The sequence below is a fragment of the Capra hircus genome, chromosome 9, assembly GCF_001704415.2.
Source record: "Capra hircus breed San Clemente chromosome 9, ASM170441v1, whole genome shotgun sequence".
NCBI lineage: Eukaryota > Metazoa > Chordata > Mammalia > Artiodactyla > Bovidae > Capra > Capra hircus.
Genome location: NC_030816.1, coordinates 71,127,023 through 71,139,954, shown reverse-complemented (window position 1 = coordinate 71,139,954; position 12,932 = coordinate 71,127,023). Strand labels below are relative to the sequence as shown.

Here is a 12,932-nt window from a genome sequence, read left to right as displayed (position 1 = left end):
AAGGGACTCTCAAGAGTTTCCTCCAATACCACAGTTCAAAAGCATCAATTTTTCAGTGCTCATCTTTCTTTATGGTTCAACTTTCACATTCATACATGACTACTCATTGTAGCACTGTTTATAATAGCCAGGACATGGAAGCAACCTAGATGTCCATCAGCAGATGAATGGATAAGAAAGCTGTGGTACATATACACAATGGAGTATTACTCAGCCATTAAAAAGAATACATTTGAATCAGTTCTCATGAGGTGGATGAAATTGGAGCCGATTATACAGAGTGAAGTTAGCCAGAAAGAAAAACACCGATACAGTATACTAACACATATATATGGAATTTAGAAAGATGGTAACAATAACCCTGTATGGGAGACAGCAAAAGAGACACAGATGTATAGAACAGACTTTTGGACTCTGAGGGAGAGGGAGAGGGTGGGATGATTTGGGAAAATGGCATTGAAACATGTGTACTATCATGTAAGAAACGAATCACCAGTCTATGTTCGATACAAGATACAGGATGCTTGGGGCTGGTGCACGGGGATGACCCAGAGAGATGATATGGGGAGGGTGGTGGGAGGGGGGTTCAGGACTGGGACTCATGTATACCTGTGGCAGATTCATGTCAATGTATGGCAAAACCAATAGAGTATTGTAAAGTAAAAAAAAGAAAAGAAAAGAAAAGAAAAACCATAGCTTTGACTAGACGGACCTTTGTTGACAAAATAATGCCTCTGCTTTTTAATATGCTGTCTAGTTTGGTCATAGCTTTTCTTCCAAGGAGCCAGCATCTTTTAATTTCATGGCTGCAGTCCCCAACTGCAGTGATTTTGGAGCCCAAGAAATAAAGTCTCACTATTTCCATTGTTTCCCCATCTATCTGCCATGGAGTGATGGGACCAGATGCCATGATATTAGTTTTCTGAATATTGAGTTTTAAGCCAACTTTTTCATTCTCCTCTTTCACTTTCATCAAGAGGCTCTTTCTTTCTGTCATAAGGGTGGTGTCATCTGGATATCTGAGGTTATTGATATTTCTCCTGGAAGTCTTGATTCCAGTTTGTGTTCATTCAGCCTGGCATTTCTCATGAGGTACTCTGTATATAAGTTAAATAAACAGAGTGACAATGTGCAGCCTTGAAGTACTCCTTTCCCAAAATGGAACCAGTCTATTGTTCCATGTTCAGTGCTAACTTCTGCTTCCTCACCTGCATACAGATTTCTCAGGAGGTAGGTCGGGTGGTCTGGTATTTCCATCTCTTTCAGAATTTTCCACAGTTTGTTGTAATCCACACAGTCAAAGACTTTGGTGTAGTCAACAAAGCAGAAATAGATGTTTTTTGGGACTCTTTTGCTTTTCCGTTGATCCAGCAGATGTTGGCAATTTGATCTCTGGTTCCTCTGCCTTTTCTAAATCTAGCTTGAACATCTGGAAGTTCACGGAAGCCTGGGTTGGAGAATTTTGAGCATTACTTTGCTAGCATGTGAGATGAGTGCAATTGTGCAGCAGTTTGAACATACTTTGGCATTTCCCTTTTTTGGGATTGGAATGAAACTAACCTTTTCCAGTCCTGTGGCTACTGTTGAGTTTTCCAGATTTGCTGGCATATTGAGTGCAGCATTTTAACAGCATCATCTTTTAGGATTTGATGAACTGGAATTCCATCACCTCCAATAGCTTTGTTCATAGTGCTGCTTCCTAAAGCTCATTTGTCTTCACATTCCAGGATGTCTGGCTCTAGGTGAGTGATCATACCATCGTGGTTATCTAGGTCGATACGATGTTCTTTGTATATTCTTCTGTGTCTTGCCACCTCTTAATATCTTCTGCTTCTGTTAGGTCCATACCATTTCTGTCCTTTTTGTGCCCATCTTTGCATGAAATATTCCCTTGGTATCTCTTATTTTCTTGAAGAGATCTCTAGTCCTTCCCGTTCTATTGTTTTCCATTTCTTTACATTGATCACTGACTAAGGGTTTCTTATCTCTCCTTACTATTCTTTGGAACTCTGCATTCAAATGGGTATATCTTTCCTCTTCTCCTTTGCCTTTCACGTCTTTTCTTTTCTCAACTATTTGTAAGGCCTCCTCAGACAATCACTTTGCCTTTTTGCGTTTCTTTTTCTTTGGGCTGGTCTTGATCACCACCTCCTGTACAATCTCACAAACCTCCATTCCTAGTTCTTCAGGCACTCTATCAGATCTAATCCCATGAATCTACTTGTCACTTCCACTGTATAATCATAAGGGATTTGATTTAGGTCATACCTGAATGGTCTAGTGGTTTCCCCACTTTCTTCAATTTAAATCTGAATTTGGCAATAAGAGCTCATGATCTGAGCCACAGTTGGCTCTGGGTCTTGTTTTTGCTGACTGTATAGAGCTTCTCCATCTTTGGCTGCAGAGAATATAATCAATCTGATTTCAGTATTGACCATTTGGTCATGTGTAGATGTCCATGTGTAGAGTCTTCTCTTGTGTTGTTGGAAGAGGGTGTTTGCTATGATCAGTGCATTCTCTTGGCAAAACTCTGTTACATCTCTAGCATAACACGTTTTTACATCTCTTTTATTGGCAGGAGAATTCTTTACCACTAGTGTCCTCTTGGAAGCTCTGACACCATTCCCATAGACTTTAAATAATCAATAAAGAACATATGAAATAAGATTATACCTATGAATAGTATCATACACTCTATGTTTTCAAGATGTTAACAAATGTCTGATGAAATGGAATCTCAAGCTGCCCCATTAGGTATTTCTGGGGCATTCTTTTCCTACCACTCATAGTTCTTAATGAGTTATACAGTAGGCATATTTGATTCCACTCAAATGAGCATATTCTAAGGAGGAGGGCATGGCAACCCACACCAGTATTCTTGTCTGGAGAATCTCCATGAACAGAGGAGCCTGGTGGGCTACTGTCCACGGGGTAACAAAATCTGAAACGACTGACAAAGCACAGTACATATTCAAGTTGACATACGTGAGCATTACATAACTATATATATTTATATATTCATATATATATGTATGGTATTTCTATTTATATATACCAAGTTTGATTGTAATTATATTGGTGTCTGTGTGTTACAGATAGATAGATAGATAGATAGATAGATAGCTCGATCGATCTACAGCATTTGGTTTCTTCAGACTCTGAACTGAAAATATACCATGCATGTAGGGTTTTCTGTTTATATTTACCGTGTGTGATTGTAATTATATTGGTGTGTGCATGTGCTACATACATATATGAATATATAAATATATATAGTATCTACAACCTTTGGTTACTTCAAAGACCCTGAACTGGATACACCATGCATGTATTGTGCCTAAGAAAAAGCAACAATAATATTTATTTGAATTCAGGAAATTATTTTATATTCTGCTAATAAAATTAGCACTGGGACTTGAAATCAAATACTTTTGAGAATGATAAAGCTTATGCTTAATGCAAATAGATTAGAACTTCAAATATGCAGGACAGGAACATAAACAAAGGGCTTCCCAGGTGACTCAGTGGTAAAGAATCTGCCTGCCAATGCAGGCCATGTGTGTTTGATCCCTAGGTCAGGAAGATCCCCTGGAGGAAGAAATGTCAATCCACTCCAGTACTCTTGCCTGGGAAATCCCATGCACAGAGGAGCCTGATGGGCTATGGTCCATGGGGTCAGAAAAGAGTTGGACATGACTTAGTGATTAAACAGCAGCAACAAACATAAAGACTTTAAAATAACAAGACTGTTAATTATTATACATATAAAGGCAGACAATATCACTAAATACTACCTGCTCAGGATTCTCCATTTTCTATTTTCTTAAGTGAAAGTAAGCAATTTTCACTAAAGCGTAAAGTACTGAAATATACTAAAGGTGGCGCTGTTGCTTCATGTTAACCAGAAGCCAAGCTTTCTAAAGTTTTATAATAGTTTCAGGCGTTACATTTTATCATGAGTTGCAACAAAGTAAATCTTTGAAAAAAATTAAATTAATAATTTTATTTCTCATATAAATTAGATATTGAGTTTAAATCAATTAATGGGGCAACATTTACATTTAATTTACATATAATTTTAAATTGGGTCACCAAGGTATTAATGAAAGAAAAGTTTGACCAATTTATAATTGATATATTTATCATTGAAAAGTAAGCTAATAGTTTCGAGACATTGATAACTTAATTACTCAAAAATATATCTCACTCTTAAGGTTTTAGTTTGTAGGCTATGGGTTGTAAATATAATTGACAAATGAAAGTGGACACATTGGCATTTTTTAATTTAAACTAATTGGCTACCCAAAAAAGCACATTTATGAGCATGAAATTACAGAATGATTATTCTGCATTCAAAAGCTATGTAACTTTCAAAAAAATTGTCCTACATATTTTTTCAAATAAAAAATTTTCCTAGCTCATTTTAAATTACAATTCAATCCTGAATTTCTTTGCCACTTTCAGCAAAGGTGACACAAGGTGTCATTTAATTTTAGCAGCTGATCATTCACACTTAAAATTGTCAAATGTGATGTCAAAAAAGAAGATATGTAATTACTCCTAAAGACATTTTCTAGTTGGAACACACAATAATGATAAAACCATTTTTTGAAGTGCTGCTGGGTTCTAGGAACTTTATATATATATTATCTTGGATCTTCATAACAACTCTGAAACAGAGGAGTTATTATATAACACAGAAGTTGTTCTAATTTTCCAGGTGATAAATAACCCAGTTTCCACTACTCAAATGTACAGTAGCTTAGCCACTTTACTGTATTTCCTTATTTAATGTTAACTTCATTAAAAAATTTAATTCATACTATTAATTTGTACCATAACCAAGATCTACATTTTACATTATTCTAGTTCTTAAATTATACTACTGTGTTCAGATACTGAAAATCCACCTGTGCTGGATTTTGAACTTAAGAAACATACACACTGTACATTACATCCCTGGGGGTTATTTATCTTATAACCGGAAGTTTGTGTCTTTTGACCACATTTGCTTACTTTATATATACCCCAGCCTCCTTTTGGCAACCACCAATCTGTTCAATGTTTCTGTGAGTTCTCTTATTTCAGATTCTGCATACAAGTGAGTTCATATAGCATTTGGCTTGCTCTGTCTGACTTTTTTTCCACTTATCATAATATCCTCAAGCTTCATTCAAGTTGTTGCAAAAGGCAGGTTTTCCTTATTTTCATGGCTGAATAATATATATATATATATATATATATATATATATATATATATATCACTATGTCTTTACCCATTCATCCAGCAATGGGCAATTAGGTTGTTTGCATCTCTTGGCTATTGTAAATAATGTTGCAATGAAAACGGAGGTACAGATATCACTTGATGATAATGATTTAATTTCCTTAGAACATATGCCCAGAAGTGGAATTGCTAGATCTTATGGCAGTACTATTTTTAATTTTTTGAGGAATCTTCATCCTCCATCTATAGTGGCTGTACCAATATACATTTCCATTAAGTGTAATAATGGTTCCGCTTTCTCCATATTCTCTCCAATACCCGCTATCTCTTATCTCTTTGGTAATCAGTTTAGTTCAGTTCAGTCGCTCAGTCATGTCCGACTCTTTGCGACCCCATGAATCGCAGAACACCAGGTCTCCCTGTCCATCACCATCTCCCGGAGTTCACTCAGACTCACGTCCATCGAGTCCGTGATGCCATCCAGCCATCTCATCCTCGGTCGTCCCCTTCTCCTCCTGCCCCCAATCCCTCCCAGCATCAGAGTCTTTTCCAATGAGTCAACTCTTCACATGAGGTGGCCAAAGTACTGGAGTTTCAGCTTCAGAATCATTCCCTCCAAAGAAATCCCAGGGTGGATCTCCTTCAGAATGGACTGGTTGGATCTCCTTGCAGTCCAAGGGACTCTCCAGAGTCTTCTCCAACACCACAGTTCAAAGGCATCAATTCTTCGGCACTCAGCTTTCTTCACAGTCCAATTCTCACATCCATACATGACCACAGGAAAAACCATAGCCTTGACTAGATGGATCTTTGTTGGCAAAGTAATGTCTTTGCTTTTGAATATGCTATCTAGGTTGGTCATAACTTTTCTTCCAAGGAGCAAGCGTCTTTTAATTTCATGGCTGCGGTCACCAACTACAGTGATTCTGGAGCCCCCCCAAAATAAAATCTGACACTGCTTCCAGTGTTTCCCCATCAATTTCTCATGAAGTGATGGGACCAAATACCATGATCTTCGTTTTCTGAATGTTGAGCTGTAAGCCAACTTTTTCACTCTCCTTTTTCACTTTCATCAAGAGGGTTTTAGTTCCTCTTCACTTTCTGCCATAAGGGTGGTGTCATCTGCATATCTGAGGTTATTGATATTTCTCCCAGCAATCTTGATTCCAGCTTGTGCTTCTTCCAGTCCAGCATTTCTCATGATGTATTCTGTATATAAGTTAAATAAGCAGGGTGACAATATACAGCCTTGACATACTCCTTTTCGTATTTGGAACCAGTCTGTTGTTCCATGTCCAGTTCTAACTGTTGCTTCCTGACCTGCATATAGGTTTCTCAAGAGGCAGGTCAGGTGGTCTGGTATTCCCATCTCTTTCAGAATTTTCCACAGTTGATTGTGATCCACACAGTCAAAGGCTTTGGCATAGTCAATAAAGCAGAAATAGATGCTTTTCTGGAACTCTCTTGCTTTTTTGATGACCCAGCGGATGTTGGCAATTTGATCTCTGGTTCCTCTGCCTTTTCTAAAACCAGCTTGAACATCTGGAATTTCATGGTTCACATATTGCTGAAGCCTGGCTTGGAGAATTTTGAGCATTACTTTGCTAGCATGTGAGATGAGTGCACTTGTGCGGTAATTTGAACATTCTTTGGCATTGCCTTTTTTTGCTAATACCCATTCTAATAAAATATCTCATTGTGGTTTTGAATCACATTTCCCCAGTGATTAGTGATGTTGACCATCTTTTCATGTGTCTGTTGGCCATCTCTATGTTTTCCTTGGGAAAATGTTATTCAGATCCTTTGTCCATTTTTTAAATTGGATTGTTTCTTTTTTTGATACTGAGTTACACGATTTCTTTGTATATATATGTTTATATATGTGTGTTTTATGTTTATATATATATGTTTATTAACCATCAGATACCTGGTTTGCAAATATTTTCTCCCATTCCATAAGTTGCTTTTCATTACGTTGATGGTTTCCCTTGACATATTATTGTCAGTTTACACAATCCAGATCTAAGCATCATCCTAGCCCTTTGCACCATCAAGAAGGAATGTCATCTTTTAGGAGTTGTCTTGCGGATGCTAGCAGAATGTTGTTTTTTATGGCAGAGCAGGTATTTCTGGTGATGGAAGAAGCTTGGTAGACGCATAATGAAGATACATAATGCACAGCAGAGGAGAGTCGGGAAGACACAGGACAGAGAAATCTTTTTTAATATTTCAACTTATCTAGTCTTGCCGTAAGTTGTGAACTTTATTTCACAGTAGTAAGTGCATTTTTAGTTTTTTAAGAAATTGAAACTCTTTCAACTTGACTGCACCATTTTGTATTTCCGTCATCAGTGTGTGAAAATTTCTGTTGCTCTGCACTCTGACCAGCTTTTGGTATTGTATTATGTTCTTTTGTAGTGTACAATTTTATTTTTAAAATAATGTACATAGGTTAATTTTATGATTGGGTAATTTTGCTTGAAATTTGAAAAGAATATACATTGAAAATATTCATTCTTTTAGATTTAATTATTATACTTCATCAGGGTGGCTTAGTGGTAAAGAATCTGCCTGAAATGCAGGAGATGCAAGTTCTATCTCTGCACCAGGAAGATCACCAGGAATAGGAAATTGCAACCCACCTCACTATTCTTACCTGGAAAATTCCATAGACTGAGGAGCCTGGCAGGCTGCAGTCCATGGGCTCACAAAGAGTCGGACATGAGCACACACACATGCAATATATGTTTAAGAGTAGAGGCTGTTTCAGATTTTTTAAAAATCTAAAGCATCAATCTATTTTTTCCTGCTCAGAAATATTGAGAATAGTTTACTTTTTGAAAAAATAAACCTGAATTCTCTTTCAGTGGAAGATTCTTTTTCTCTTAAATATTTTAAAAACATATCTTTAAAGTTATATTTTTTAGTAACTTGGATGAAAATAATTTATAATTAGAAAAGTTTAGAGTACCTTTGTTAGATAATCATCAAGTAATTTTTACTAACTGGACAAAATTTATTTAAACTTGACTAAACAATCATATATTTTTTGGTTTTCATAACCAAATAATGAAAATGTTGAATCGCATAATCAGTTGATAGAACAGGAAATGCCACTGGATTAAAGCATAAATTGTAAGCAATAATGTTTTAGTAATTACATGACAAATTTACTGTTAAATATGTATAGATGATATAAAATGCAGGAATAATATTTGGAGTGACATACCTTTGTTATCATTTTTCTCTAAGTCTTTTAGTGCTTGAACAAACATCTGTTGACTTTCAGTGAGAGGCCAACTGTTATATAACACCAAACACTGTATAATATACTTGTATACCTGGAAAAATGCAATATTTAAGTATAAACAATAAAAGTAAACTTACTATATGCGTAATCATTTATTATTTTAGGCACATAATAAATGCATTTTTTCTGGATCATACAATAATGATTTAATTAAATACTGTTAGATGTTCTCCAAAATTCTGTAATACCACAGTCTATAATATCCTCATATCCCACCAATACTATCATATATTTTAGTATTTATAATTTTTGCATTCATGTTTATAAGTTAAATTTATTTTACTTTTGTTACTCAGTTTTGGAATCTGAATTACATTAATCTCTTAAAAAACACTGGAAGGTTTGTATTGTTTTTCTACTTTCTAGAATAATTTACTCCTCAAAAGTCTGTTAGATCTCTTTTGTAAAGCCGCTAGGCCTATGCTTTTCGGAAAGGTATGGCTTTGATTATTATTTATTATTCTTATTATTTCATATTTTCTGCTTTTTGTGGAGCAGCTAGTCTCTTCTTCCTCCTACCCCAGGAATTTTACGTTTTAAACAATTTTTCTAAGTTTTAAATTATCTAGTATGTGTGTGTGTGTGTGTGTGTGTGTGTGTGTGTGTGTGTGATCAGTTGCTCAGTTGTGCCCAATTCTGTGGCCCAATGGACTGTAGCCTGCCAGGCTCCCCTGTCCATGGAATTTTCCAGTCAAGAATACTGGAGTCAGTTGCCATTTCCTCCTGGAGGAGATCTTCCCAACCCAGGGACTGAACCTGTCTCTTGTGTCTTGCATTAGCAGACAGATTCCTTACCACTAGCACCACCTGAGAAGCTCTAGCTAGTATAAAGTTGTATATAATACTTAAAAAAAAAATTTAAACCTGTTGTTTGCATTTTTACCTTCATCCTATTTTTTGTTCTATATTCAATTCATTTATATTTTCTTTCTTTTTTCTTAATTGATTGGTCTTACAAAAAGCATGTCGTTTTTATTAATCTTAAAAAGCTTAGAGTTTAATTGTTGTAGACTTTGTTCCCTGTTTCTTAAATTTTATTCTCATTTTATCAATATTTTTTCTTCTTATTTTTGAGTTATTATTTTACTTGTTCTCTAACTTATTTGTTTAATAGCTTAGTTCATTTGTTTGAATTAATATTTTCTGATGAATTAATTTAAAAAGTCAACATTCCACTGAATGCTACTTTAGATGTGGTTTACAAATTTTGATTTGTAGTTTTCATTTTTATTGAGCCCTTTGTATTTAATACTTTCTTTTTAAAGGATTTTTAAGCTATAAATTATTTAGTATATTTACATGTTTTTACATTTATGTGATTTTAAGCTGATAATTATTAATTTCTATATTATTAAAGTATGTTCAGATAACAATTACACAATATAGTTTGGGTTTTTTTGAGGCTTCTTGTGTGTTCTATGAAAAAGTATATTTACTTTTTATGAGGTGAAGTGTTCTATGTAGATATCTGAAAGATTAAGCTTATACTTAATGTTTCAGATCCTAATGATCAAATGTATTTTGTTTTTCAACTTAATTTACTCCTTTCTGAAAAGTATGTGTTAAAATATTCAAGTATTAATTGCTAATTGATTTTTCTATGTAATTCTGTGTATGCTCAGTTGCTCAGTTGTGTCTGACTGTAGCCTTGTCCCATGGACTGTAGCCCACCAGGCTCCTCTGTCCATGGAATTCTCCAGGCAAGAATACTGGAGGCTTGCCATTTCTTTTTCCAGGGGATCTCCCTGATCTGGGGATCAAACTCTGGTATCCTACATTGGCAGGTGGATTCTTTACTGCTGAGCCACCAGAGAGGCCCAATTACTGTCATATTAGGACTTGGTTTTGACATTTTGTTTTTATTTCTTTTAATTAATTTATTTTCTTGATCTCCAATGGATAAATCATATTTTTTATTTGCTGCCTTAAATTATGTACATTGTTCTTTATTTCTTCAATTTTAGGAAAATACTTGTTATGATTTATGTTAAGCTTTTAGGAGTAGTACAATTGAATAAATCTTCTAAATGTTAATTACCTGCTGTGGTGTGCTAGCATTTTCATCTATAGTGGGTATATAACTGGTTTCTTCATCCATAATAGGCTGACCAGTGTCTACTATTGCACTTCCAGGCCTTTTATAGGATTTCTGACCTACTGCAGATTTTTTCTTGATGTATAAATCTTGCTCTTTCTTTAAAGTAGCATGAGTTGAAAGAACTTGCTTGCTGGCTGAATATAAGAAATATTGTTTATGTTAAAATATGTGGAATACATAATCATTACCGTGTTATTTATTATATCCTTATAAAACACACTCAAAGGGACAGGTCAATTTATTTTTTCATGAGATAAAAAACATCACTGGCTTCTAGGAAATATCCTGGTCTTAAAGAAACATTGTAATGGTATATGACTTGGATAGAACAATGCATTTTCTGAGCAACCACTGATTGCTATAAGAATGTACAATTCAACAAATTCTCATTCATGTACCATTTGAATGACAATAAACTAATACCTCATGTTCTGACTACTTCAGTGTTTAATACTATGCAGGTGCATATTATTGTAATTTTTAATGTCTATATTATTTCATAATTGACAAATCATATAAGTACCATTACATTACTCACATGATTTGTTAATTACATACAGCTATCAAATGATATAATTTACATAAGTTCTTAGTCTTAGATGGAGTTCCCATAAAAATAAATTTCTTACATAGAAATATAATAAACTAGTTGTAAAATCTGTACATTGAGGATATAAAACATTGTTGAGAGAAATTAAAGATATATGTTCATGAACCAGAAAACTCAGTTTTGTTAAGATGCCAATGCTCCCCAAGTTTAACAAAATGCCAATAAAAATCTAAAGCTATAAACCATATGGTATACCCATACAATGGAATAACACTCAACAATATAAAAAGGAATGGAGTAGCAACAACATAGATGTATCTTAAAAACATTATGTTGATCGTGCTAAAAGAGTGTTTACTTTTTATGAAGTTTTAGAAGATGCAAACTAGTTTATTGTGATGGGAATGTGAACAGTGCTTGCCTCTTTGGGTGTTGGGAAATTGACTAGAAATAGCCTGAGAGAATTTTTCTGGGTAACAGAAATGTTCCATATCTTGTTAAGAGTGTAGGTCACACTGATAGATAAACTTATCAAAACTCATCAACTTAGATTTATTTTTTTGCTCTATGTAGATTACACTTCAATAAAAAATTAAAAATGAATCACACAAACTGCCTATCCTTTCCTTCATTAATTCCTTCAAATGTGTACTTAATCATTCATAACCCACTGTTATGAAAAAATTTGAAACAAATATAAAATAAAGAAAACATTTTCCTTAATATATGATAGTCTACACATAAATTAGAAAAAAACAACTAATTCCAATTAAAACATGGGCAAAGCACTCAAAATTGTTTTCAAAGAAGAAAATATTAAAAGGTGATATATAAAATATATAAAAGTATGCTTAAACCACTCTAATGGTAAGCAAAATATAAATAAATTTTTAGCATTCAAATTGAAATCAGAAATATGAAGAACCAAAAAATATGATAACCCTGTCATTCAGGGGAGTGGGTAAAAGAAGATAAATTTATGCAAACTCAACGGAGGGTAATTTGACAATATATACCAAAATCACTAGTGACTCAACAGTTCTACTTCTAAGCATTTATCTAATATATGCATATTACATGTTTAGAAAAATGTCTATTCAGATTTCTTTAAAAAATTAAGTACTATTTATATAAACTAATGATTAGAATGATCACACATCACTATCAGTAGGAGACTGCTTGCATTAATTATGATAAATCATCAACAAATTTGAACCTTACACAACTATACGAAATAAAATGTTTTACTACTACTCATACATATTTCTTCCTCAAATCCTCAATTGCTAGGATCTGAAGGAAAGTTGTGACCAACCTAGATAGCATATTGAAAAGCAGAGACATTACTTTGTCAGCAAAGGTCCATCTAGTCAAGGCTATGATTTTTCCAGTGGTCATGTATGGATGTGAGAGTTGGACTGTGAAGAAAGCTGAGCATCAAAGAATTGATGCTTTTGAAGTGTGGTGTTGGAGAAGACTCTTGAGAGTCCCTTGAACTGCAAGGAGATCCAACCAGTCCATCCTAAAGGAGATCAGTCCTGAATATTCATTGGAAGGACTGACACGAAGCTGAAACTCCAATACTTTGGCCACCTCACACGAAGAGCTGATTCATTGGAAAAGACTCTGATGTTGGGAAAGATTGAGGGCAGGAGGAGAAGGGGACGACAGAGGATGAGATGGATGGATGGCATCACCCACTCAATGGACATGGGTTTAGGTAGACTCCGGGAGTTGGTGATGGACA

The 12,932-nt window shown here is 34.7% G+C and overlaps 1 protein-coding gene across 1 annotated transcript in view; it reads right to left on the bottom strand.

Moving 5' to 3' along the window:
* ADGB (androglobin) overlaps positions 1-12,932 on the bottom strand; it is a 188,449-nt gene that overhangs the window by 34,869 nt on the left and 140,648 nt on the right. The window contains exons 28-29 of the mRNA XM_018053314.1: positions 10,576-10,769; positions 8,457-8,568 (exon numbers count right to left, since the gene is read on the bottom strand). Coding sequence (XP_017908803.1) covers positions 8,457-8,568; positions 10,576-10,769 — 306 coding nt within the window. The remainder of the gene's footprint in view (positions 1-8,456; positions 8,569-10,575; positions 10,770-12,932) is intronic.